General features: G+C 37.3%; 1 protein-coding gene across 16 annotated transcripts in view; it reads left to right on the top strand.

Moving 5' to 3' along the window:
- ptprsa (protein tyrosine phosphatase receptor type Sa) overlaps nt 1-25,788 on the top strand; it is a 240,092-nt gene that overhangs the window by 167,169 nt on the left and 47,135 nt on the right. For 11 of the 16 annotated variants that reach the window (XM_044130252.1, XM_044130248.1, XM_044130254.1 and 8 more), the window contains 11 exons: nt 1,176-1,445; nt 1,623-2,204; nt 2,351-2,487; nt 2,588-2,732; nt 10,880-11,200; nt 12,941-13,134; nt 14,549-14,575; nt 16,172-16,289; nt 23,535-24,128; nt 25,162-25,256; nt 25,477-25,727. In XM_044130252.1, the coding sequence (XP_043986187.1) occupies nt 1,176-1,445; nt 1,623-2,204; nt 2,351-2,487; nt 2,588-2,732; nt 10,880-11,200; nt 12,941-13,134; nt 14,549-14,575; nt 16,172-16,289; nt 23,535-24,128; nt 25,162-25,256; nt 25,477-25,727 (2,734 nt within the window). The remainder of the gene's footprint in view (nt 1-1,175; nt 1,446-1,622; nt 2,205-2,350; nt 2,488-2,587; nt 2,733-10,879; nt 11,201-12,940; nt 13,135-14,548; nt 14,576-16,171; nt 16,290-23,534; nt 24,129-25,161; nt 25,257-25,476; nt 25,728-25,788) is intronic. The other 5 variants (XM_044130253.1, XM_044130258.1, XM_044130260.1 and 2 more) reach the window with 2 other exon arrangements.

Raw genomic sequence — 25,788 nt, 5'->3', positions numbered from 1 at the left:
AGCTCTTTTTTTCTGTGTACTCCTAGGCACACACCTTGTTCCTTGATACTTATTTTGTGTTACCGGGACTGCGATGTGACAATGTGCCATCCTCACATTTTGTCACATTAGCTGAAGAAAAGCAAAGTTTACACAGCAGTAAAACGGGTTACTCCCTGTCCCCCCTTTACCCTTCCTCCTCCCCTCCCTCCTCTATTTCTTTCTCTGTCACTCCTTGCTGCACTTTTTTCTCTCCTTCTACCCTTTCCTCAAAAGTTATTTCTTCTATCTTGTGCTATTTTTCCTCTCCAATCGTCTTTTGTCTGGGCATGCTAGCGACCCTTCAGTTATATTCCTCAATGCATTTTATCTCAAGTTTTATATCTACTTTTGTTATCATTTACTCCTTGATTTACCTCGATCTATTTATGCATGCTGTCTGTGAAACTGATAGCTGCATCTATCAATGGAACCGTGTCAGATCTTAATAAGGCTTTGTCCAGTGGATCTACCCTAAACCACAAAAATCTGATTAAAGTTTCTCATCTTTAAGATGATCTGAAAGTAGAGAAAGGTGTGCAAATGTGTGCTAGAATTTGGTTAGACCTCACAGAGATGGTCAATAGTTCAGTAACCCTACACTTCCTGTGCTGTGGGAGAAGCCTGCAATGGCCTACTTCCTGTTTGGCATGTGTGTCTGAGAGGACAGGAAGTTCCAGGTTGCCCGGTCGGGCTTATGTGATAGAATTATCACATGGCCTTTACTACTATATTACTCTTCTACTTTGCGATCAGGTAGTGCTTCAGTTGTCCATGTGTCAGTAGTTCAGCCCCCAAAGATGAGAAACTCGTAATAGATTTTTGTGTCTTTAATTGTGCTGTGATGGGTCAAATATTGGTCATTGGAACCTTGTTGCTATGAATCGTTGCTTAACTGTTAATCTATATTGTTGTTGAAGCATTTCTATTAGTTTAGTTCTTTCCCATTATTTGTTATTTTTTTATGTTTTCAAAAGTCTAGTTTTATTTTATTTTTTGTTTGAGTTCACATTTACCATGTTGAACCTTTTGTGTTACATGAAAACCTGAAAAGGATCCATTTTCATCTGCCTCTCTTGTTACCTCTCCTTTTTCTCTTCTTTTTGACTCCTTGCCCTCTTTTGTCATCCTTTCTCCTTCCTCATGCCTTCTCGCAGTCCGGCGGGTACCTCCTCGCTTCTCCATTCTTCCAGAAAGTAAAGAAATAATGCCAGGTGGCAGTGTGAACATAACTTGTGTGGCAGTGGGGTCGCCCATGCCTTATGTCAAGTGGATGCTGAACGCTGAGGACTTGACGCCAGACGACGAGATGCCAGTTGGCAGAAATGTTCTTGAACTGAGCAGTGTCCGTGAGTCAGCCAACTATACCTGCGTGGCCATGAGCAGCCTTGGCATCATTGAAGCTGTTGCACAGATCACCGTAAAATGTAAGAGATGACTATTTGTGAAGGATCTATGACATTCATAGAATATTTCGTTTCCAATCTCTTGTGTTGTTAGGTAACTGAAAAAAACAACTATCTAGATGTTTGGGTTTTTTTTCAGTCTTCTTAAGCAATCACAAATTAATATCTTCTCTCTTTTCTTCTGTGTTGCCACAACAGCTCTCCCCAAGCCTCCAGGTACCCCTATGGTTACCGAAACCACAGCCACTAGTGTGACCATTACGTGGGACTCAGGAAACCCAGATCCAGTGACATACTACATCATACAGTATAGAGCCAGGTCCCCAGACAGCAAGTTTGAAACAGTGGATAGCATCACCACTACACGTTACAGCATTGGTGGCCTCTACCCAAACACAGAGTATGAAATACGTGTCTCAGCGGTGAACTCAATTGGACAAGGTCCACCCAGTGAACCAGTTGAAACTCGGACTGGGGAGCAAGCTCCTGCCAGTCCACCAAGAAACATTAAGGCCCAAATTCTTCCTCAAAATACCATGATGGTGCAGTGGGAGGAACCCGAGGAGCCTAATGGGCAGATCAAGGGATACCGGGTTTTCTACACTATGGACGATTCGCAGCCCATGAGCCTCTGGCAGATCCATAATGTCCAGGAGAGTCTCATCACCACCATTCAGAGCCTAGTTCCTCAAGAAACATACACAATCAAAGTCCTTGCATTCACATCTGTTGGTGATGGACCTTTTTCAGCCCCAATTCAGGTCAAAGTATTACAGGGAGGTAAGGATATGAATAATTACAAAGAATATAATAGTGCAGTTGGAACTAGTTTCTCTTAATAAAATGGTTTAGAAGCCAACCTACTGGTCATCATAATTTAACCCTTGCAAATTTTATTCTTGACTCTGAATTATTGTTATGTCCAGTTCCAGGTCAACCATCCAAATTCCAAATTGGTGCTGTGTCAGACACCAGCATTGAGCTCACCTGGGAACCTGCATATGAGAAAGAAGGAATTATAAATTATGAACTTCGCTATAAGGAAGGCGATTCAGACACCCAGGTAAGTGTTTTGATTTTCTGTCACTACAAAAGCTCTAAAAGTTTATGTCAACAATTGTTTTTTAGTTCACCATTGTAAATACTTATATTTTGATTGACAGATGACGAAAACATTTGGACCCACAAAATCATATGTTGTGGAAAGTCTCCGTCCCAATACAAAGTACCGCTTCTCCCTGGCAGCCATCTCTAACAAAGGCATTGGGGCATTCACAAATGAAATTTCTGAGAGGACCTTGCAAGCCAGTATGTAGCCTTTTATTGATATTCTCTCCTGTTTTTGTTTCAGGTCTGCTAACAAAAAAAAAACTTCTCTTACAAAACTAAACTATGATCTTGTGTTTTTTATGGACCATAACGAAAATAATTTTCATTTGTTAGTTCTTTTTCCTGCTCTTTTGACTGAAGCAATTTTTTCTCTAACGTCAATGGCCTTCTAGTCTCTGAGTTATGTGTTTAACAATGACTTAATTTGAAACTTACTGAGGCTACTTATTTGTGGTTTAAATTGTCTACTGGGAACATATGTACATTTTCATACATTTTACAAATGTATGAAATGTAATTTGACATGTTTTAAAACTCTGTTAGGCTTGTATTATTCTAATTAAATGATTACTTTATGGACTACTGCAGTTGAAGAGACTAAGGGAAAATTTTAATTAGCATTTTGTCCACAGGAATTTTTGCTCAGAAACAAGGGTCTTTTTAGACAGACTTTTTCTCAACACTTTCATTTCAAACACTAAGCAAGATATTGGTTAACTTTATATATATATATATATATATATATATATATATGGTGTGGTGGTTTTAGCAAACTCCAAAATAATTGTTTACAGATGTTAAATAAAACATTAGAGGGGAAGTGTGTTTTTTGAAGTATATATTATGTTATATTCTTCCATCATCATGGGTGTTGCTTGGATTCTTTCATGCATGGTTGAGAAAGCCTTGACTCTGCCATTGCAGCCATTCAGGTTAGCTTCAACGCTTGCTCGTAGTGTGCTGCTTATTTACCCAAAGCTCTACATTGAAGTCTGAGTGGAGTCTCTAGCCAAGTTTCTCCTTCACAGAGCACTACTTCCCTGCACCTCCCCACTCAATTTGAGATGCTGAAGGGGAAGTGTCATAGATTAGGAGCTTCTTAAAGAGACAGAGGCTGATTTTAAGGTATTGCAAAGTCAAATTTCTTTTAAATTATGTTTGTTATATATAGAATTGGTAGAACAGTCAAAGTTAAAAATTACTTCATTGTGCTATAAATTGGCACTGTGTGCCTGGTAATATATAATACCCATCTATAGCCCTCTGTTAATGAAAATGGCACTGATGACAGACTTCTCTTTTCAACAGCCATTTATAATAAAATCAAATAAGATTGTGTTTTTCTACTGCTGTTGGCACCCTGTAATCCATTCAGAATGGGAAAAGGGAAAATGTTTTGTTCAAGTACAGCTATGATTAACAGTACATGCAGTATTTCCCCCCTTTCTTTTTTATGGTACTTCAACCAATTATTCCACCCTGAGACCCCATGTTAGTGATATATTATCCTTCAGTGCATTTAATTCATCTGATCTTCCTCTTTTCATAGGGCTCTTCAAAACGTCTAAAGTTCCAGGCTGCAATAATCCTCTATCTCATTGGAAAAATACAATTTAAAAACTTGATTTGGTTAAGCACCTGTTAGTCAAAATGCCTCTCTAGTTCATATCCTTATTTTATTTGCCTTTTTTCTCACTGCTGTGCTTAGGAAGACTTAAATGTCAGTGTACTCAGCCATGGAAAACATAAGTTGTTGTGGATGGATAATTTCAGTAGTTCTTTTTTTTAATGTATTTTCTTTCCCTTTTGTTGATGTTTTCCTTTCCTTTGTAGACAGCAAGTGCACATCCCACATGACACAAAAAATGCTACTTCTCCTGAAAAACCACCAAGGCTCTCGCATGAACTGTACACATGTTTGAGACTTAAAACTTGTTTGGAAAAAATAAATAGAACATTATTTATTCTGGCAATTTCGGGTTGAGACAAGTGATGTGACGATGTAGTAGTGATAATGTAATGACATTTTTAAAGACAATTGTGTCTTCTGCATATCATAGTCATAAAACTTGAATTATATTGTGAGTGGCAGGTACTTTCACAAAATAAAAATAATTGCAAAATAGCTACTTATAGTCAAATAAAGTAGCAGAAAAGACAAAAGACAGCATTTTAAATCATGGATGCAAAATGAGGATACAAATTTAGACAAAGTTAACTTGAAAGTTGATGGAAGATTCCTTTGACCTACATGTGTCAAACTCGAAGCATAAGTTTGTGCTCTAGACTCCATAGGGACACATACATAGAGCAATAGTTTGATTAAATATGATTTTATCAATCAAATTAAAGCAGCTTTTATTTTTATGCAATCAAATTACATCAGTCCCTCGAGTTTTTTTGCTATAGCAAATTCACACTAAATCAGCAGACCCCTACACGTTTTTGCATTAATGAATAATCTTGAGTTTATTGCACGCTTACAAAAATATTAAACTGATGCTAAGTCACACCTGCAGAGGGCAGTGTGTTTTACATCTACTACACTTCTGGCCCACCTTTTATTGACGTGAAATGATAGTTTGTCATTGATACAGCAAGTACCAAAAAGTCAGATTTATCATCGAGTGCAAATATAGCAAAAATGTCTTTCAAATATTTCTAAATTAGGTCCTCAAAATCAGTGATTTCAATTGCAAAAAAATACAGAAACATTCAGAAAATCTTGGAGCAGCTGGTCAGTGTGAAAAGATGTTCAATATTATTTAATTTTAAGAAGTACCTTATTGAATGCAGATAAAGTTATTCGTTAATATTTTAACAACATGTTAATGGTTTTTACCAATAAATTCTGGCACAACCAGCCCTTTAAGAATATTCATAAACTTGATGTGGCCCAAAATGAAAATGAATTTAATACCCATGCTCTAACCAATGAATCATTGACACACTATGAACACTTGAATGAGAACAGTTTAATTTAATTTAATAAAAAACAGTACAATAATAAATCTTAATGCATTAAGATTTAATGCATTAAGTAATAAGGTAACAAATACCTTATTACTTCAACTGCTGTTGAAGTAATAGGGTATTTAATTAACTCCACTGAGGTTTAAACAGTACACTCAACACACTATTTTTGTTTATTCACATATAGAAATGAACATGAAATTCCTTATTGCTAATATTATTTCTACATTCAAGACTGTCAGATTGTAGTTTAATCAAACTTATACCGGAAAAAATTTATTGTGTATGAAGTGTTGCATTGTTTTACTACACTTACAATATTTTTGGTGTATTTTGGGACAGTTAAATCAGAGTATCTTCAGCAGAGACATAGGAGAGCATTGGTGGTGGGAGCCGACTTCCTATAACACATTTTCTGTTTCTACCAGTGGAACTTGTTGGCTGTGCCTCGACATGTGAGCGTGGGGGCTTTGGAACAACCACTTCACAGTTCTTTTTGTTCCTGCACAGAAAGTGCAGTGTTACTGCCAAGAACTCCACTTGCATGTGACACTCACTACTGCCCACTCGGTGTGCTGTTGAGCAGCTGTTGCTGAACTGATGAACTTTGACTCCTCTGCATGAAAAGCCACATATCTCCATCCCCATTTCTGTCTTGGCATTTCTTGAGTACAGTGTGCGTATCCCCATCTGTCTAAGTGTGTGTTTGTGATATTCTTGCCTGTTTTTGCATTTGCAAACTGCAAGCAGAATTGAATACACCCTCCCTCCTTTTCCTCTTCCTTCGTCACCCTCTTCCAGTCTAGTCCCTCTCTTTGTCACATGTCACATGTTAACATGTGGATTGTAACTAAAGCTGTTCTTGGAATGCCTTTACATTGTTTTATTCACTTAAATCCCTCTTCCTTTTTGGTTTGATTGTTATTTATTTATCTATCTATCTATCTATTTATTTATTTATTTGTTTATTGGTAAACAAAGTTATATCCATTTATTTAATTATCTCTATTCACTTGGGTCTTAATTTTGAAATACTATTTATTTGAAGTATCTCTCTGTATCTACTAGTTGCGTTTTAATTTCTCTTTGGTTCTTGGATGAACACAAGTCCACCATACGTTTGAATAACTGCAACAAACGCTAAGGCATACTTGCGTGAATGGGCTTTTGACCAGACATGATGGAAGATAAGTCCAACTGTCTAAAATATAGGACTCTTCGTTTTTCTTCTTTTTATTGTCTTACACTCTTTGGTTTCCCTGAACAGTGGTGGCCCAGTTTGTCCACAAAAATAATAGAAAATGCAGATACATGATCTTACCTTTATTTCCTATAGCTTGGTCCTAACACTAAAACAAGCAGACATGATTGGCGTTTTTTATCCATTGTATTGACATCATTTTATCCTGGGCCTCAGAAATGTTTAATGACATATTTTAAGCCATTTTTCTGTACATTGAAGATTCATTGTAAAGTTGCTGCAGTCATTTACACCCATTGGTTGTTCATCACCAAGTCAGAATATTCAAAAACTAAGTCGGGCAAACGCAATGTTTATTGTTAAAAATTGCTTTTTTTGGACGCTCAAAGGTAAGTCATTGTGCGGTTTAGAGATTCAGTGTGCCATGTGGAGCCAGCTAAGTTGGGGTTGATGTTTTTCCCAGATCCAAGATATAAAATAGAACCCAATTAACTTATGACTAGAGCTTTTTCCTTCTTTACAGCTGTATATTTCAGTTCATATTAACAGTTCTCAAAATGTCTCAAATACACCTCCTTTTAGAGAAAATAAAAGATTACTCTTCTTGAACAATTTGAACAAGTCAGCTCTTGTTGATTGTTGGTGCTCAGTAACTCTAGATGGCAGTTAATTTGCTTACATTTACCTTGAAAATATTGATACCCACTGAGTACAATCAATGGTACTTGTGCCACAGTTCAAGAAACCTTTGTTTTTTCATTTGGCAGTTTCACAGTCACACATTAAACATTTGAAAATAAGATTTTATCCTGGGCCTCACATACACATGAAAGTAGCACTGAAACTTATGAAGTTCAAGTTCTACCTTTTAGTAACTATGTTGGTTGATTGAATAATCAGTTGGATATGAAACTCAATGACATTTAATGGAGTGATTGCTGGAATAAATCCCTGAAAACTAAAAACTTCTCAAGAACACAAAACTATTCAAGATTTGCACATAAAGTAGCTATTCCTTCCCAAACATGATGTATAAGTTCCACTTTCAGACCTCCAGCATCTGGCACACTGAATCACTATGCTACAAAGTTGAAAGACAGACAGACAATATGACATTTCAGATGTATTTTATCTATTTTCTATGCAGAAACTGTTTATAAAAATTTGAAGGTTATACTCAGTCCAAATAGCATTACCTGAGGCTTGTAATGGGAGCTTTGATGAGCAAAAAATTCATAATAATCCTGGAATTTGTCTGCATTCTATCTACTTCAATGTGGCTGATACCAAATTATTTTCACTTTTCAAAATTGCAGCAGGTTTTTATATAAGCAAGACGTTCTCTCTTACAATGGCTCCCATTCAGAAGCAAGACCTCACTTGGTATGCTACCATTGTCAGACCAGGTTGAAACCAGTTTATGAGACGGTTCAGACATGGCAAAAAGAGGGTCCACAACCAGAAAGCTTGCAGGGTAATTTTTCCAGCTGTTGCCAGTTTTAAAACATGCTGAGAAGACTTGAGATCGACCCTGGAGTGGTTGTTGAGGGGCTGCAGGGCTCCCGAATGGCAGATAAGAATCCCATTTCATAGAGTCAGAATTAATTTCATGCTCTGCGATGAGCTCTGAGCCAAGGCCTTGGATTGTCAGGCTTTGTTACACATTTAGATTATACCTAGACCCTGCCAGTAACCAGTCAAAAGCCATCTCTAAAATTAAAATGGCAGATTCTAAATCCTCTGTATTTAACCAAACAAGCAGTTTATTCCCCCCACTTACTGTAATTGCAGAAGGTTTTTAGATGTATTGGTATATCTGTGTGAGCCACACCATGGCCATTTGGCTTCTCTGGGATTAATTCCATAATGATCTACAAGAATAAGCATAATGTCATTTGAGGTTTTTGATTCAGTCCATATACAAAGATGGTACTTAGACTGTGATAGAAATAGCATTTGCAATTTGTTATTTTAATACTTCACATTAATATTGAGCTATAACCATTATATTTTTTTAAGAGTATTCAATATTTGCAAGTTGAAGTGGAGGAAGTAATTGCAGACAAGACCAGTTTGTCTTGTCTTGATAACTTCATGAAAGTTTTGAAGGACTTCAAGTGAAGCATTATCCAAAATACTTATTTTATGATTGCATACTTCTAGTGTCCTTAATCCTGCCACTGGCCTCCCTGGGATATTAAGGATGCGCCCAATCCAGTCTTAAATTGTTATCAAGCATAGAGATGCCTGTGCACTGTGATAACCTCCACCCTGTCAGAATTATAGACCTTTTCTTTGCCACAAAGAATGAGAACGGAGCAATCATTCTTGACAGGGGAGAGTTTGCAAATACAATACGGGCAAAGGAAAGAAGCTGAATGGCTCAAAATCCTGTAAGACTTTAAGTAAATAAGCCCATTGGACACAGAAAAGGGTTTGAAAACTAAGGCTGTGGCCCTGTTTTATTTTTGTGTACTGGAACAGAACTTTTTACCAAGAAAAATGTTTTGTTTTTTTTGTTTGTTTGTTTTGGGGGGGGTTTTTCATAAAACTCTTTTTTATTTTCAATTTTAAATCTGTTTCTTCTAAAGTGGCATTATGCTCACAACATTTTATTAAAGTTTTATAAATTCCATTATATGAGCTTTTTAAGTTGTTGATGACATTGTCTTGTGTCTTGGCAATGTCAAAATGGCTGCAGGCTTCTCAGAGATACTTAGACATAGGGCTATGAAATGGGATTTATTTGAGGAAATTGCCAACAAGGAAGGATGTTTCTGTGCTTGGCCAAGTTCACGAGCATAGAAAATCTTGATAATGAGTTTTCCCCACTGGCTTTCCCTTCTCTCAGTGTTGTGGACCCTCTGGCCCAGCAATGCAGTATTAAACAGCACAGAGCCAACTCTCTCCCTCCTGCTCTCCCCAAACTGGGTCCAAATCAACTATCAGTGGATACAAATAGCTCTTTACCGTGACTATAAGAAGACTTGATCATAAAATTTATAATATTCTGGGGATGGGAAAGGGTTGCTTCTCCCTGACTCTAGAGTAAGCACACTCTGGAGTCGGGTGCTGTTGGTAAGAAAGTCTTGAAAGTTTTTTTATTTTATTTTTGGGAGTCAGGTACGTATGATGCAGACAATGCTTGCGATTTACATTTGTTTGTCTGTTCATGGTATACTGGTTTTTTTTGTTTGTTTGTTTGTTTTTGTTTTTTCTTATGCGCATCTGCTTTTATTTTCCTTTATGGATGTTTACTCACACCTTGTATTTTTAGAAAGTATTTGTTGTGAATCTTTTGAGTCACTTTGGTTCCAACTAATATCACATTGCCCTCCTTGATTTGATTACTTATTTCTTTATTGTCCTTTATTTTTGGATGAAAACATATTTATTTCTTCATTTCCTTTTTTTATTTAAACTTTTGTGTGCTATGTTCTTGTCTCTAATCATATTTAATTTAGCTTTTGTTACTTTTCTGTCAGAAAATGTAATAATGAACTAGATTTGCTACATCAAGGTGGAAAAAATTGCATAAAGAATAAAATCCAAAGGCTAAAATAAATCTTATTTGGTCAGGAAAAACAAAAATCTTAAGAATTTTAAAAGAGGGCATTTTTTTATTTAACATGTTCTCCAAAAGCACTTCAGACACAAAGGTTCACTGTGGAGTTCTGTGTGATAAATTGGAATGATTCAAACTTTAATTTTAAAATACTTGATTTTTTTGTCTAACAATCACAAAAATAAAGTAAACTTCTGAGTTAAAATAGGGCTAGTTATTCTAAGGACTAAATTATTAAATACCAAACAATTTACCTATATTTCATAAAATAATTTTAACAGATATATATTATTTTCACCAAAACCAGCAAGCATAGCTGTCTTGATTCATTATTATGTTTCAATATGGTGGTGTGCATTTTCACCTTTTAATTTGGCATTTCCTTGGTACCTGTTTTTATTTTTTATATATTTGTGTTTTGTGTTGATCAGTTTCATTTTAATTATTCCTGTTGTTTTTTATTTGAGTTTAAAATTTTTCTTTTTTCATTTTCTTTATCTCTACCATCTTTTTATTTTTTCGTTTTTCACCCTTCTTCCTTCCCCATCCTCCTCGTCCTCTACCGCCCCCTACCTCTCTTCCTTCCTGTCCTTTCCACCTCACCAGAACCCTCAGCTCCCCCTCAAGAAATTAAGTGCAGCACTACCAGCTCCACTAGCCTTTTGGTAAGTTGGCGCCCCCCACCTCTGAAGAGTCAGAATGGTGATCTGACGGGGTATAGGGTGCGCTACCAAGTGGTGGGCCCTTCAGAAGGGGCCAACGACGATGCAGACCCCATGGAGGAGCTCCCAGTGCCTCCAACTGAAGAGCGAGTGTTGCTGCAGAGACTGGAGAAATGGACCCAGTACCGAATCACAGTGTCCGCCTCAACTGAGATTGGGTCTGGCCCTGAGAGTGAGCCTCTAATCTGTCGGACAGATGAAGATGGTACGTGAGTCTCTTATGTGGAGACTTGGCCTTATCAAGAGACAGAGCTTTTCTCTGTTAGCTTAAAATAAGGTTAAACTGCTTTGGCGTCTTACTTGAAGTCACAAGGGTAGGGGTTAAATGCACTACTATGTTCCATTTGTACTCAGGAATCTGAATTTCCAAATCTGGGAAATTAACTGGGATGTTCAGAGGTTGTTGAGTATTTTAAGTCTTAAAGTAAAGCTTAACAATATTTACTTTAAGAATTTTTAAATTAAAATTTAATTTTAATTTAAATTAAATAAAAATTTTAATTTAAAATGTTTGAATGAACATGCTGCATCATTGCAACTCTGGGCTTTCTTATCCAAATGCTCTTCATTTAGCATACTCCTAGACCCTCTCTTGACAATAATTTATGAATAACTATGGTTATACACACACAGAGACACACATCTACCTAATGTCCAGCTCCCAGACATGGAAAAAACACTGCCTGAGGATTTTTTTCTACACGTCTGCCTAACCTGTATGTAGATTAGGTAACAATGTTATTGGTATTATATTATTAAGCTAGCAAACTTAAGTATTTATGTTGTGATACTGTAAAATTTAGCAATCTCTGATGCAAGATTATATGATTTTGGCCATGGCAGATTATAGGTTGGTGGTAAAAAACATAACCATAGAATTAAAAAAAATTGGATTGGAAAATGATAATCAATGTTAGGTATGTACACCACCAATTATCTTGAATATGCCACTCAGGCTGCTAAAACAAACTGTTTTTGGTGTGTTAATCCATCCGTTTAACTGAAAAAACATACCCGTTTCACTGTCGCCGGAAAGAAAGGGCAGCTACTGTGCACCTGAATTGATTTTTGATTGTGTTCACTTCCTATAATTTGATACACTTTTATTATTTCCCTGCTCCCTGAAGACCTTCCTTTTGCAATTTGACACCACGACGTGGTTACATGGAATGAAAACAAGCATTTAAAGAAGCTTAAAAATAAGTTAATCTGACGAAAGAAGAAAAATCCTAACATGAAAGGATTTTGTTGATCCATTAATCTTACCACAGCATCTATGACAGATTCACCTGAATTAGCTTTTACTCTACATAAACCATTTTATATCTATCATGTTGATATTTTCTGCGTTTGTCTGGCATACGTGTTTTTAAATACCACTGTTATTCTGGCAGCTATTAAAAGTCAAATCAAACCTATTTTTGGTGCTGCTTTAATAATGACATTTAACAAGTGTCAGTTAAAGAAATGAGAAGTCTGGTTATGAAAGAACCAAAATACAGGCTGCAGTTGGGTTGTGATTTAGGGAACAAAGAAGCGCACAAGTGTTCGTGGAAAAACAAGTGGAAGCAGTTTAAGAGGAGCAGTTTTATGCATGGCACATTCATCTCAGAAAATGATATTCCCTGCCACTTGAAGTGGCCTGGATTCAAGGCCTGCCAAAAAGGTCGGCCATTATGAATAAGTGGCAAGGCTTCCCGCCACAAAGAGACATATTGAAAGGGTGGAGGTGACAGGAGTAAGTCATGAAGGTGTATTTGGGATATAGGCCGTATTTTCAGTGTCATTTGTTGGATCTATATTGTTTTGAAATGTGTCTGTAATATTAGTATTTTGAATTTATTGTGTTTTTGTTTTTGTTTTATAATTGTGCAAAATGTTTGTCAAAGAAAATATTGCATGTTTATTTTCTGATTTTTGTGTTTAAACTGCTTCTTATTTCTAGTTCCTGGCGCTGCACCAAGGAGGGTTGAGGTGGAGGTTCTCAACTCCACAGCTCTAAAAGTGATGTGGCGTTCTGTGACACCTGGAAAGCAAAATGGTCAAATTCGTGGCTACCAAGTTCACTATGTACGTGTTGAAAATGGCGAGTCACGGGGCCTGCCCCTCATCAAGGATGTCATGCTTGCTGATGCCCAGGTATAACCAATAATACATTGTTTTCTCTTTAAAATGTAAATTCCCACAAAATGTATGTACAATTGGAGCTAAAATTGGAAATCAGCTGAGAGAAACTGGACAAATTTTACCTGAATGGATGTATCGTAAATAACTACTATTTACAATTAATTTATTAATATGCATTGTATATTTACTAATGCATATTTACCACACCAAAATGTGAATACCCAGTACTGCGTGGTCATTTGTTTTATACTTATTTGATATTGGTACCATATTGTTTTACAAGCAATTGTCTCATACAGACCTGGCATTAGATTCTTTCCTCTGACTTTAAGTGATTAATTATAACTATCAGAAGGTAGGCTAGAAAGGCATTTTTAAATTAAATGTTGTGAAAGAAATCAGAATTGGATAAAATACCTGATAAAAATCTATGCAGAAATTAGAAATCACCCAAAAGACTTTGATCAGTGCATCTTTTCGTATAAGCAGTTTTAGCTTTCTAAATGTCACTGGAGTGTGTGGAGCGATATTGGGGATGTTTACCTCTTGGATTACATTTCATGCTGCTGTTGTATATTGTTTTTCGCCTCAACCCACAACAAGAGCAGTAATCAAATCTTTGCTTATCTTTTCCTACTTTTTCTATTCTGGATGGAATAAATGCACTATTTCTATTAGGAATAAATGCTCTGCAGCAATAGTGGAAATAAAAAAATGTGCATGTATTTGCTTCAAGAAACCAAAGAAAATTTAGAATTTGTTTTTAAAAAAATGGAATCAACATACAACAAACATTTATTCTTTTTGCAAATCCTTTGACACAGTTGTAAAGGAATCCTGGTAAATTGTGTCTCCTATCCCCAGTTGTAATCATCTAGATACTGTGGACACTGCATCCTGAAAGTCATAACATAATGATGGGAAAAATATTGTATGCAGCTCCACTTAGAAACAGAATCAATTGAAACTATTGATCACACTTTTTTTTTTCTTTTTTTTTTAAAAAGGGCAGCTTAATCCAAATAACACCAGCATCACATTAAATTGTTGATTTCCTGAACTCCGTTAACCTAATTTACATGGTCTGCATCTACGCATATGCTAAATCAGAAATGAGGAGATTTCTGTCTAAGGAATACTAAAACCATTCTTATGTTTTAATTTCATTCAGTTAACTGTAACAGACTCTCAGACCTGTACCACTTGGCTTGTTTCGGTTGTCTCCTTTGAGCTTCAAGGAGTGGTTCTCTCTTCTGACCTCCCAAAACTAGTGACCTATTTCTGCTGCCTGCCCATCCTAAACCTCTAAAGCCCCAATCTCTCACAATCCTATTTCCCCCACTTTAGTTTTCCTCTTTCCTTAAAAAAAAAAAATGCTCTCTTTCTTTCTCTCCTGCACACTCTTCATTTGGCGGGGGGGGGTTAGTGGGAAACGGACGATACGGCTGAATATGTGAGTACAAAGTTTTGCCTGAGTGCTTTGTGTTCATGAAACAGTGGCTATTGCATTAACCCTGGTGAGGTCCACAATATGCACAAGCCCAACCCTCTTATGTTATTTTGCAAACTGGAAACAATGAGAGGCTTACAAGTTTCACATCAGCTGCCCAATCAGACCTCTTCCACATTATCCTTATATGTCTCTTACAAAAAACAGACAAGCTTCCATTAAGAGTTGCCCGTCACTATACGCTGGCTGATGCAATATCCACTAGAAAATCTCCTCAAAATGCTAATGCTGCTTGTATCTTGCTGTGTGCAAAAACAGTTGTGTCTTTTGATTTTTTGTTTTTGTTTTTTTGTTTTTGTGCGTGTGTGTGAGTGTAGTAATTTTGTTTGAATTTGTAGTTTGTGATGTGGTGACTTTGTGTTGCTTTGTATTATTGTGTCACTTTAAGACTCGTAAAAATGGTGATCAGTCTACTAAATGCCTGTTCTTGATTCCTACTGCAAACTCTTATCATCCAGTGTATTAAAGAGTTGTTATTCCTTGAACCCTTACATATTTGTCACATTACAAATACAAGCAGCCTAGAGGCCCATGATATTTGTAGAGATCCTGGAGAGAAACACAGCTCAGGTGAGACACTTTGTCAACAGGACAATTAGTAGTAGTACATTTAACACATCTGGTCATAAGGAAAGACTAGTAAAAAGAAAGCCATTCTTACATAAGAATGCGGATTAAATGGAAACACGTAAGCAGATTATTTTTAAATTTTTTTGTTAAGACAAGCTTAATGTTTTGCATCTACACTTAGAAACATGGTAGTTGGAAGCATTATGCTGTGGGTTATTGCCTTTCTTTAGGAAAGTTGGTTACAGTTAATTTGAAAATGGGTGAAGAGAACTTTGATTTGCACTATAAAATCTCAACAAATTACACTGAAACAAAAATGAAATGTGGAAAATTACTTTTGGAAAACGCTGTAAACCTTCTACAGATGGATTGCCACATCCGATAAATTTCACCCTAATTAAATAAAAAGTAGCTGTAGTACAGAAAAGTACTATAACATATAAAAATTGCTTATAGCTTATTTACCATTATTGACTTACCCCATCCTCCCTGCCAACCAGCCTATTAAAAACCTCATTCTGCATTTGTTGAAAACCTTCTCCCTTGAAAGATTCATTAGAATTGATCGGAAGCTTCTCTTTGAAGAAGACTCAAGGAACCATAATGGCATAGGTAAAAACTGCCAGTGAAAGGCCAGGATGTATTCAGTGGGCATTTATCAAAGTTAAGTTGTTGATCGGAAAATTGCTGAAGGAATAGAAGAGAGACCTACTTTGCATTTACATACATAATGTCTCTTCTCCACCTCTGTGGCTCCGAGGGTTTGCGTAATGGTTTCCCATTACACAGAGCGAATCGTTGCGTATAATGCATGCATCCTCGTGAAAATTAATAAAGAGAACCAGGAGATGCTTGGATTAACATTCAGCACAAGGTGCTTTGAGCTCTACAAAGTGGGGTCAGATCATGAAAAATTCAGAAGAGGTTTTGACATTTTCCTTTTCCCTGTCTATCCCATGTTCCCCTTAGGAAATGGTCATCGGAGGACTCAAGCCAGACACCACTTACTCCGTCACGGTAGCAGCATACACCACCAAGGGGGATGGAGCACGGAGTAAACCCAAAGTGGTGGTGACTAAAGGGGCAGGTCAGTACAGAAATAAAATTAATAAATTCAGCCTGTGACTAAAGGCTGTTGTCAGAAAGAGGTTTTTGATCAGTTTAAGCTATCGTTTGCTTTAGTTGTTTTTGTTTTCTTTAATCAAAGCTCATAAAAAATTCTGATTTAGAGCCAAAACCAGACACATTTTGTTTAACTATTTGGAGTACTGGGAAAAACAGACACATAATAGGTTGTGACATTTGAGGGATTTGATTATGTGTCTTTATCAAGGATATGTCATTTTATGAGCTTTAGCTTTACATTTCTAAAGCTCTAGCTTTAGAAATACATGTGTCTGAGACAATAGTCCTTTCAACAGCTTTGTTTCATCAGACGCTGACTTATATTAGTATTTCTTTCAAAGTTTCTGTCAAGCTCAGAAGACCATCCGCAAATTTTTAGGAGATCAAGGGCATCATTTAAGATACTTTGAGATTTCTTCAGGCAGATTATGACAGCATGAAAAACCCACTTGGGTCTCTGGTTTCTGCCGTATGAATAAAACATTCAAGGCAAATGTATTAGCGCTACAAAACCTTGTATTCTTAATTTGTCCCCTTGTAACCACCGGTGTGCACAGTTTGTATAAACCACATGTGCGCATTCAGCTAGCATAAACGTCATCTAAATTGTGAAGCTGTATTTTAATCTGGTTTAAGACTGGGGTTGCAGAAGATGCAACCTTATATTGGTGCAATTTAGTGCATGCTACCCATGTAGGATGTCGAAACAACAACAATATGCACACGGACCTCATCCAGGCCTATTTCTTAGTATGATATTGGACCACTAAATACTTAGCTCTTAAAAGCTGGAAAAGGATCTTGTTTGAGGGTGCTCAATCCTACTTTTTCCATGGTCATCTGGTCCTTTCTCTGAGAACAATTTTACCCTTTTTTTCTTAATTATTATTGATGTTTAAAGAATTTTTTTTTTTTAAGATAAAGGTGAAGAAGGAACAGAGAGAAAAATGTTTTCCTTTTGGGGGGAAAAAAAAACAGGTTTTGGCCTATCATGTTTTAAGAGATGTTGCCTAGTAAATATTAGTGGTCCCTCATGAGAACATTGTAAAATAATTACAGAAATTATTTTGAATATTTTTCCTTTTTCAGGCAATAACAAACCTATATTTATTCACACTTATAGGGATTTTAGTGCTGTACCAAGATAAAATTGAACAATATCAAGAAATATACTGATTAGACATTAGACACTGATTAGATCTCAGTCCAACTTGGGGGATATGCTTCATGGTCCGGTTCTGATGCTCACAGGCCCATTGACAGTGCTTTTATTGACAGGAAGTGGTCATCATTTTTGCATTATGACTGATCTGTGGCTGTACACTCCAATATGCAATAAACTGTGATGAACTGTGTAGTCTGACGCCTTTCTATAATACTTAGCGTTCTTAGCCATTTCTCTACAGTAGCTGATCTGTTCAATCAGACTACACAGGCCAGACTTTGCTTTCCTTGTCCATAGCCCTGTCACCTGTTCAGAACTGTTTCTTCTTTGGATCCCTTTTAAATAGATGCCAACCACTGCAGGCACAACAAAAGCAGCAGTTTTGGCACTTGCCAAGCTCCCTCAAATAATTCCTGCTTTTTACCCATCTCAACTTTGAGAACAAAATGTTCACTTGGTGCCTAATATATTCCACCCACCAACAGGTGCCATGATGAAGAGATAATTATTTTATTCCCTTCACCTATCATAACTTTGAGCTTGATCTGTGGATGAGACAATTATGTAGTTAAAATTAACCTCTGGGAATTAAATTCCTAGCTGTAAAATTTTAACCAGAAAAAGGAATTTTAAATAACACATCCAAACCCTTCTATTAACCCACTGTCATAAAGAGTCAGTTCTTCAATATGTGATGTAAATGTATGAGGTAGTTTATGACCTATTGTACAGCTGTGTAATTTTGAATCACACAAGCGTCTGTACAAGTTATGAAATACCTGTTCAGTTTTTTTCTTTTTTCTAAAAAAAAAAAAAAAAAAACATAAACCCATGCATTTGTGGAACACAAATGCCTCTAGGAGTGATGATGTCAAAGCCATTTCCTTTCTTTTGGAGACATAAAGGCCTGAAAGGCTACATCGAGACGGAACATCATGAAAAAGAGAGCAGGTTTTTGTGTTGCTAAAAAGTCGATTCACATCAGTGGCCATGTCTTTTCATCCTCCAGAACTGGCAACAATAGCTTTGAATATGTGAACAAATCTTAATAAAAATCTATCTGAGATTTTTGAATTTGAAACAACATGCTGTTATGTTCTCAGAAAAGAAAAAAAAAAAAAAAATATATATATATATAAAGTCTAAGTTGTCTATATATAAAGGCTACGTTTTGTTTGAAAAATCAACCTGACCAGGGCCAATGGGAGAAAGGTTCCTGTTGCTGCCAAAGGCAATGTTTATCATTAAACTGCACATGCAAAGTGCATGTTAATTAATTAGATTATCTGTTTTGGTAACCAGCTTGCATTCTTCTGTATGTTGTTTCCAGCTATCACCATTACCTTAAGATTAATGGGTGACACCTATCTTGTTTCGACACTATGACTTTTGGTGTTTTCTCTGTGTTCTACTCATAAAACCTTTTAGCAATTCTGAAAATGTAACTGTTGCTAACCTTGGCGTATTTTAAAACCAGTAATCAGCCTACAACTATGCCATAAAGAGTTACGCGCACAAGCACAATACACTTGTTTGCCCACTGGCCACAGCATTGTCATGCGGGGAAGGAGGAGTTTGGATTGTGTTGAGTGAAGAAATGAGTTTATGTTTGTGGGGAGAGAGGTTTTTTAAGATACAGACACTTGTGAGTGTGAAGCGATATCGTCTAGTCGAGCCCCACCAGGAAGCCAGTGAATTATTATAGAAGTGTTATGTTTTCAGAAAGTAGGAATCTTATCTGGATCATACAGAGCTCTGAATGTACTGCAGTCTCTCAACCTTTTTGCTAGCGACATCAATGAGAACTGAAGTAGTGGCACCACTTATGCTGGGAGGAATGTATAGATCAGTTTTACTACATGAGAGACAGCAAAGAATAAAAGTCAGGGTTAGTTTTGAAACAGAACATCTTAACCTGTTTAATCCCCACAAAAATTCTGCAAAATAAGTGCAATTTCAATCCTTGGACCTCCCTAACACATGATATTTGTGAATTATTAAATTTTATGTTGGTTATGTTAGTGAAAATGTAGGTTTTATATTCGGCAATCTGGCCTATTTATAAATAGAAAAAATAAGAAAAATCATGACATGCATTACCAATTATAACAAAGAATGGGTACAAGAGTGTTCAGAAATATTTTAGATGCATAATGATTCAATGCCACATCCTGCAGATGCCACTGTCTCAATGTGTCGAGTGACCTTTGACCTCATTTGGTTATTTCATCATTGAGGCAACCTCGGGTGAAAATGTTAGTATGAACAAATCTGCATCCAGGAGGAAATTCTCCCAGTTCCACCAGACCAAACACTACACTTTGACCCTCTTGTAGCAGTCATTCAGTGCATAGGCCACATTTTGTGGAAAAAGCCGCCTTTCGTGAGGGTTTGGGGGAGACTTTATTTCAACTTAGCAAATATCAGTGATGTAGAAGACATCTGATAGCTTAAACTGTTAGGAACAGCAAGTGTGATGGCACAGTGAATTCAAGGGTAATTGGTATATTTTCAGATATTATCCCAGGTGTCCCAGATTTAATTTGAAGTTAAATTAATTTTTCACAATTAAATGTCAGTTACTGTTGCAAGTTTTAAGAACTTGTACATTTTTGCCTAGGGCCACACTAGGTTTTGAAAGAGCCTGTACCATCACCTTCTGCTGACTCTATGCAGGCTCTTTTATTCTCTATGGCGCAAATTTTGTAATCTGGATACTTAGGTTAAAAGCTTAACACGTTTTGGACAGACACCAGACTCTATTCTGGTATCTAAAGCTTGGAAGTAGTTTATCATTGTAGAGCTAGTGGTGCTTTGGAAGGAAAGAATAGAAGAACAATATGTTCTTCTATTCTAAAGGGAAGATATAAGAATCTGATTCATATCTACTTCTGAGAAATGCATGCTTATGCCACTGGATGCAGGTTGCAACATGCTTGCAGACTGTTGACTTAGCAAAGGCCTATAAAATACTGGTTGAAAGGTGGTGCTTTTCGGAACCCATAAAATGCTGCTACAACTCAGTTGAGTTACTTGGAAGAGTCTGTCGACATAAGAGAGGAGGTAATGAGGAGAAAACATTGTTGCCCCTTTCTCAGTCAGTGAATGAGCGTCAACAGAAAGCTGTTAATTCTGCTGTTTGATTAGAAACGTGCCAGGAGTTCCACATGGAGGGATTGAACCAGGGTGTGTTATGAAATGGACAAAGACGGAGGTTTGAATATACAAGAATGTGGTGGAGGGTAGCTTAGGGGAAGAAGTGATGAAATGCGGCAAGAAAAGGGTAGAGAAGAAAAGGACAATCAAGGTGTCCAGAAATCCCAGAATCAGTCATGTACCTTCACTCTCACACACAAACATATCAAGCTCCTCATATCCCTGTGGGTCCTCTTTGCAGCTGATTGCTCCCTGTCCCTAGTCACCTTCATCATCCCTCACTCACTCATTTTTCTTCTCCTCACCATGCCCTTGCTCTCTTATCATCACCCAGTGGCACCACACACATACACACAGTTTGAACAATCCCTGGCTTCCACCTCCCCTCCCAACACCAATCTGCTGGCTCAGTGCCCCTGATCCCTCTCACCTACAATGCATTAGGCCACAGTTTTGAATGTACAAATAATAAAACCGTCGCTGGGGTTGCTGGGGTTACAAAGGCTACAAAGGATACACACAGGAGCCTGTTGATTTTCAAAGAGAAGCAAAAAAATAATGAAAATGGAAAATGCACCCATGATATCATCCTAGGATCATTATCTCTGATTCCATTTTCTTGATTAACTGCAAGCATGAAGGCAGAGTGGGCTTTTAAATGACACCAAGCTGATTTGTAGTATGTAGCCAAGAAATATTAGTAGGATTCGTTTCACCCAATATGCAACACCCTTGCCTTTCCCTTATGGGCAAAAGCTCTGCTGACATCCACCATTTAACCCACCCACTCCCATTTCCTTCTAGCAACCGTCTCCAGAAAGGCTCCAACTATCTAACACAAATGACTAATAAGGCAAGAGAAAGTGGATTTTAAAAAGCAGAATGTGGTGTGTGCATGTGTATGTGCATAGATGCAGAAAAATGGGTAGTGGCAACTTGGAAAAACATAAACAGAAAACTTGAGAGTTCATACACTAGTACAGCAAATGCATTTCATGTAAGATATAAAGGGAAAAGTCTTCATATATGTCTCTTATCTTCAATGTAAAGTGGAGAACAAAACCGTCACATCCAACGATGGGGCTCTTAAAAAATTGAGGTTAATTCTGCAGTTTGATAAATAAAAATGTCTTGTTAGTCAAAATTAGAGTTCTATTTAGCTTATTCAGCTTGATAAATTCATGAAGACCTCATACAATTGCTGCAAACCTACTTTATCAATTCTTTTGGCAAGCTTTGTGAGTGATAAATACACAGTCACTTGATCAAATCAAATTAAATTTCATAAAGTAAATAAACTATAGCCTATTCTGTGTTATTCAATCACTCAGCAGCTTTAGGGGTTGGCTTTGTGAAGTACTGCATGTCTTTAAATGCACTACTTCAGCTTTCATCCTGCTGAAGGGAATGTGGCAAAACAGCCTTTTGGTGTTTTGTAGATGAATGATAATTGCAATTCTTTCATTGTGGTTGATCATTTGTCTGTTTTTCACTTTTCTGTGTTTGGATAAAGTTAGCATTTGCAATAACTCCTTAAATGCACCAGTTTCTGCTTAATTCAGCCATTAACCAATTTGTATCTCCATTTTATAGTTGTATCTCTCATGTAACTCTTTTTATTTTTATTTAGTATCCATTAGAAAAACAGCAATCTCCAAAAGTACAAAATGCAGAAGAATATCTTTTTTCTGTTCTGAAGTCTTTTTTATTGGTGCATTACAATGTTGTCTGTGTGCTTGCTATAATTCATACTATGCCTTAATCTTCTGAATCAGTCATCACATAATTATCCCTCAGTTTCCCTCAGGGAGCTCGAGGGCCAGCTCTGTGGAAGAATAGGAAGAAAGTACAATAATATTCACTTCTAAAAAAAGTTCCACTTTCCTAAATCCTTTTCAAAATAGCCTGGAAAGATTCCTGAGGTCTAAGAGCAAAACATATGTGTCTGAAATGTTATTAATATGACTTGTTTTGGCACTACCTTCTATCTGTTCAAAGACAGAGAAATGGCAAGTTATTGAAAATAGATTCAAGGTAGCCTCTATTTACGCTGAGATGTGGCTTTAGAACAAATCAGCTACACTTGTCTCTCCTAAAACTTTTACAGCTGGTGAGGACTTGCAGGCTTCTTTTAAATCCTGCTACCTCAGCCTGAGTGATTGGGCCTTTAAAAACAGGATTTGGAAGAGTTGTCTTCCATAAGAGCAGCAAAACTGCTCCGCCCTAAGCAATGGAGTTTGGGTCCCTGAGTAGAGCAGACATTTTACAAGTAAAAAGATGACAACAGTTTAAAGAGGAACTGTTCTTTATTTAAATCTTTAGTCATGCTTTGCAGTTCTGATATTCTGTTAGCTAAAGCATCTATGTAACATTAAATGATAATGGGAACAGTGATCACTCTAGAATTTATCACTGCTGAGGATCTTCCACATCACCATACTAGACAAGCTTACTCAGTTGTGTTAACTGATAAATACTTTGAATTATAACTGTGAGTGTAGCTGTAGTCTCTATGATCTTTTAACATTAATAATTGAGAATGTTTGAACTTGTGTTTCCTATAACCACATATGCAGAAAGCATGATACAAGCATTCTTTATGAATCATGCAAAATATGCAGTTTAGGTTTGCTTTGCAACATTAAAAAAAGAGCATAAATATGCCATTTGAAAATGGTAGTGTATTAATGACAGCTGATCTACCGCAGTATTCTATTTTGTGTTGGTCTCTGACTTAAAACCAATTGACTAAAAATATAAACTATTCTGTAATCATTACGCTTGAAATTGTGTCTGTTGAGTTAATTTAGTAACAATTCTACAAATGGTATTAAATCTTGTGTAAATGGAAGAGTAAGATTTTTCTCCATTACTTTTTTTGCACAGTGCCTGGTCCGCCGTATCTGTCAGTAGCTCAAGATTCAAAGACTTCAGCTGTTGTTCACTGGGATCCTCCAGACCTGATAAATGGAATGGACCTGCAGGGATACCGCCTTCAGTTTGGCCGGAAAGACGTCTCCCCTCTGGCCACACTGGAGTTTGCTCCCCATGAACGGCAGTATTTTGTGGGCAACATTCACCGGGGTGCCACTTATCTCTTTAAGATCTCCGCCAAAAGCAGAGGGGGCTTTGGGGAAGAGGCTGTGGCAGAACTCGCTGTTCCTGAGAATACCCCTGGGGGATACCCTCAAATTAACGAGGGCTCAATGGTAACATGCTGCTCAGTGCAGCTGTCCTGGTCTCCACCAGTGCTGGCAGAGAGGAATGGGGTCATCACAGAGTACACTCTGGCTTATAAAGAAGCCGGAACAAGAGAAGCGCCACAAGAACTCCGTTTACCTCCCCACCAGTCTAGCTTTGAGCTCAACAGCCTCAAACCGAACTCCGCATATGATGTGAAAATACGTGCCCACACCAGTATAGGTCCAGGGCCCTACAGCCCGCCCATCCAGTATCGGACCATGGCCATTGATACCACAGGTAGGGCTTGCCTGTTTCTTTTCAAACCCTGATGCAGGGGGTTGGAAATTGACTCAAAATATGGTTCACGTTGACCAAAATAAAAAAAAAGAAAATATCCAACCAACTTCTTCAACCAACTTGACCGCTCTTCCAAAAATGATTGGTATTTAATTAGCTTTCGCTGGATTACTTACATCACTAACCCAAACCAGGTAAAAATGAAAGTCAGTAAGTTACAGTCAGTCATATTGAGAAAGTGGAGAGCAGCTTAGAATTTTTAAGGTAAGTGTTGCTGGTCAGAAACTCCTGTCGGTCCTTGCAGCCTTTTGTTGAGCACATTCACGCTGCTTATGCCATCTCACTTCCCAGTTTTCAAAAAAGGTAGGACTTCAGTCAAATCCAGTCACAGCAACTGTGTGTTTGGGGTGTTCAGGACTACACAACTATAACTATAACTTGACTTTATTTTAATTTTGGGTTAGATACTTTTTTTTCTTTCTTAACATCCTTTTTCTCCCAAAGCTCCCTTCCTCTTTTCCCTTTCCTTTGTCCCTTAACAGGATAGCTTGTGGCATGGCATCTCACAGATGCACTGCTCAGGACTGTTGGCATGCAGTGTATTGGGTCTGTCTCAGTGTCTGTGTGGCAGCACAGTGGCAGTGCCAACTCAAACTCTGCAACACTGTAGGAATAGTTGACATTGGGTGTTTTGCAAGGGTCAATTGTTAATCATCAAGTAGTCATGGTTCAAAGTCAGTGGTGAGATGGTTTGGCACTCCCAATGATGGCTAGCCAAAGGGCGTACACTTGTGCTCCATTTGTTGTCAATGAGTCTTACATGCTATGTGTGTTAACCAGTGGCATTGCCCCTCTCCCAGCCAATCACAGATCACTGTTGCATTCACTCTTTAACCCAGAGGAACATTGCCGTGGAGGAGCAGCTTTTGTTTTAGAGCCTAACTTATTCCTTTATTCCTCTTTTTTTGTCTATTTGTTTGACTTACTGTTCGATCTGTTTTTTTTTCTTTTCTCACATTTGTCTTGTCAACAGATGTCCCAAAGAATTTTACTGTTAAGTGGGCCACCAAGACAACAATAGTCCTTGGGTGGAAGTTTTCAGATAGAGGATTACCATACAAATGCATGGTGAGCTTAAAAAGTTATGCCAAGTAGAGTCCTTGGAATAAACTAGATTTGAACCTGTACAATGTTTTTATATGATTGTTTGACTGTCATTCATATTTTGAAAAAAGAAAAATCTCATTTTAAGAACACAATTTTTAATAACATGTCTCTGTTACCTATTTATTTACCAGTTTATACAGTTATGTTCTAAGAGTAAAAATTTTGATATGTCAAAATCTAGATTGAGTATAACGGGCAAAAGATGGACGTGGATGCTAGGAAGTTGAAGGCATACATCACTGGGCTCAGACACAGCGTTACCTATAAATTTGGGGTGAAATGCCAAGAAGGCCTTGAGGGTGAACCCAGGCATCGTGTGACAGCCAGTACGGCACCCTTCATTCTGATCAAGAAACCCAAACTGGATATCTACGCTGAGGCTGAGAACAAGCTCACTATGTCTTTTCCATCATTCAACAGTGGAGATGTCAAGTGAGTATAGAACAATATGTTGGCATTGCCTACTATACCAGTAGGCACTACATCACAGCCT

The sequence above is a fragment of the Gambusia affinis genome, linkage group LG10 (genome assembly GCF_019740435.1).
Source record: "Gambusia affinis linkage group LG10, SWU_Gaff_1.0, whole genome shotgun sequence".
Taxonomy (NCBI): Eukaryota; Metazoa; Chordata; class Actinopteri; order Cyprinodontiformes; family Poeciliidae; genus Gambusia; species Gambusia affinis.
This window is presented reverse-complemented; position numbering and strand designations above follow the sequence as displayed.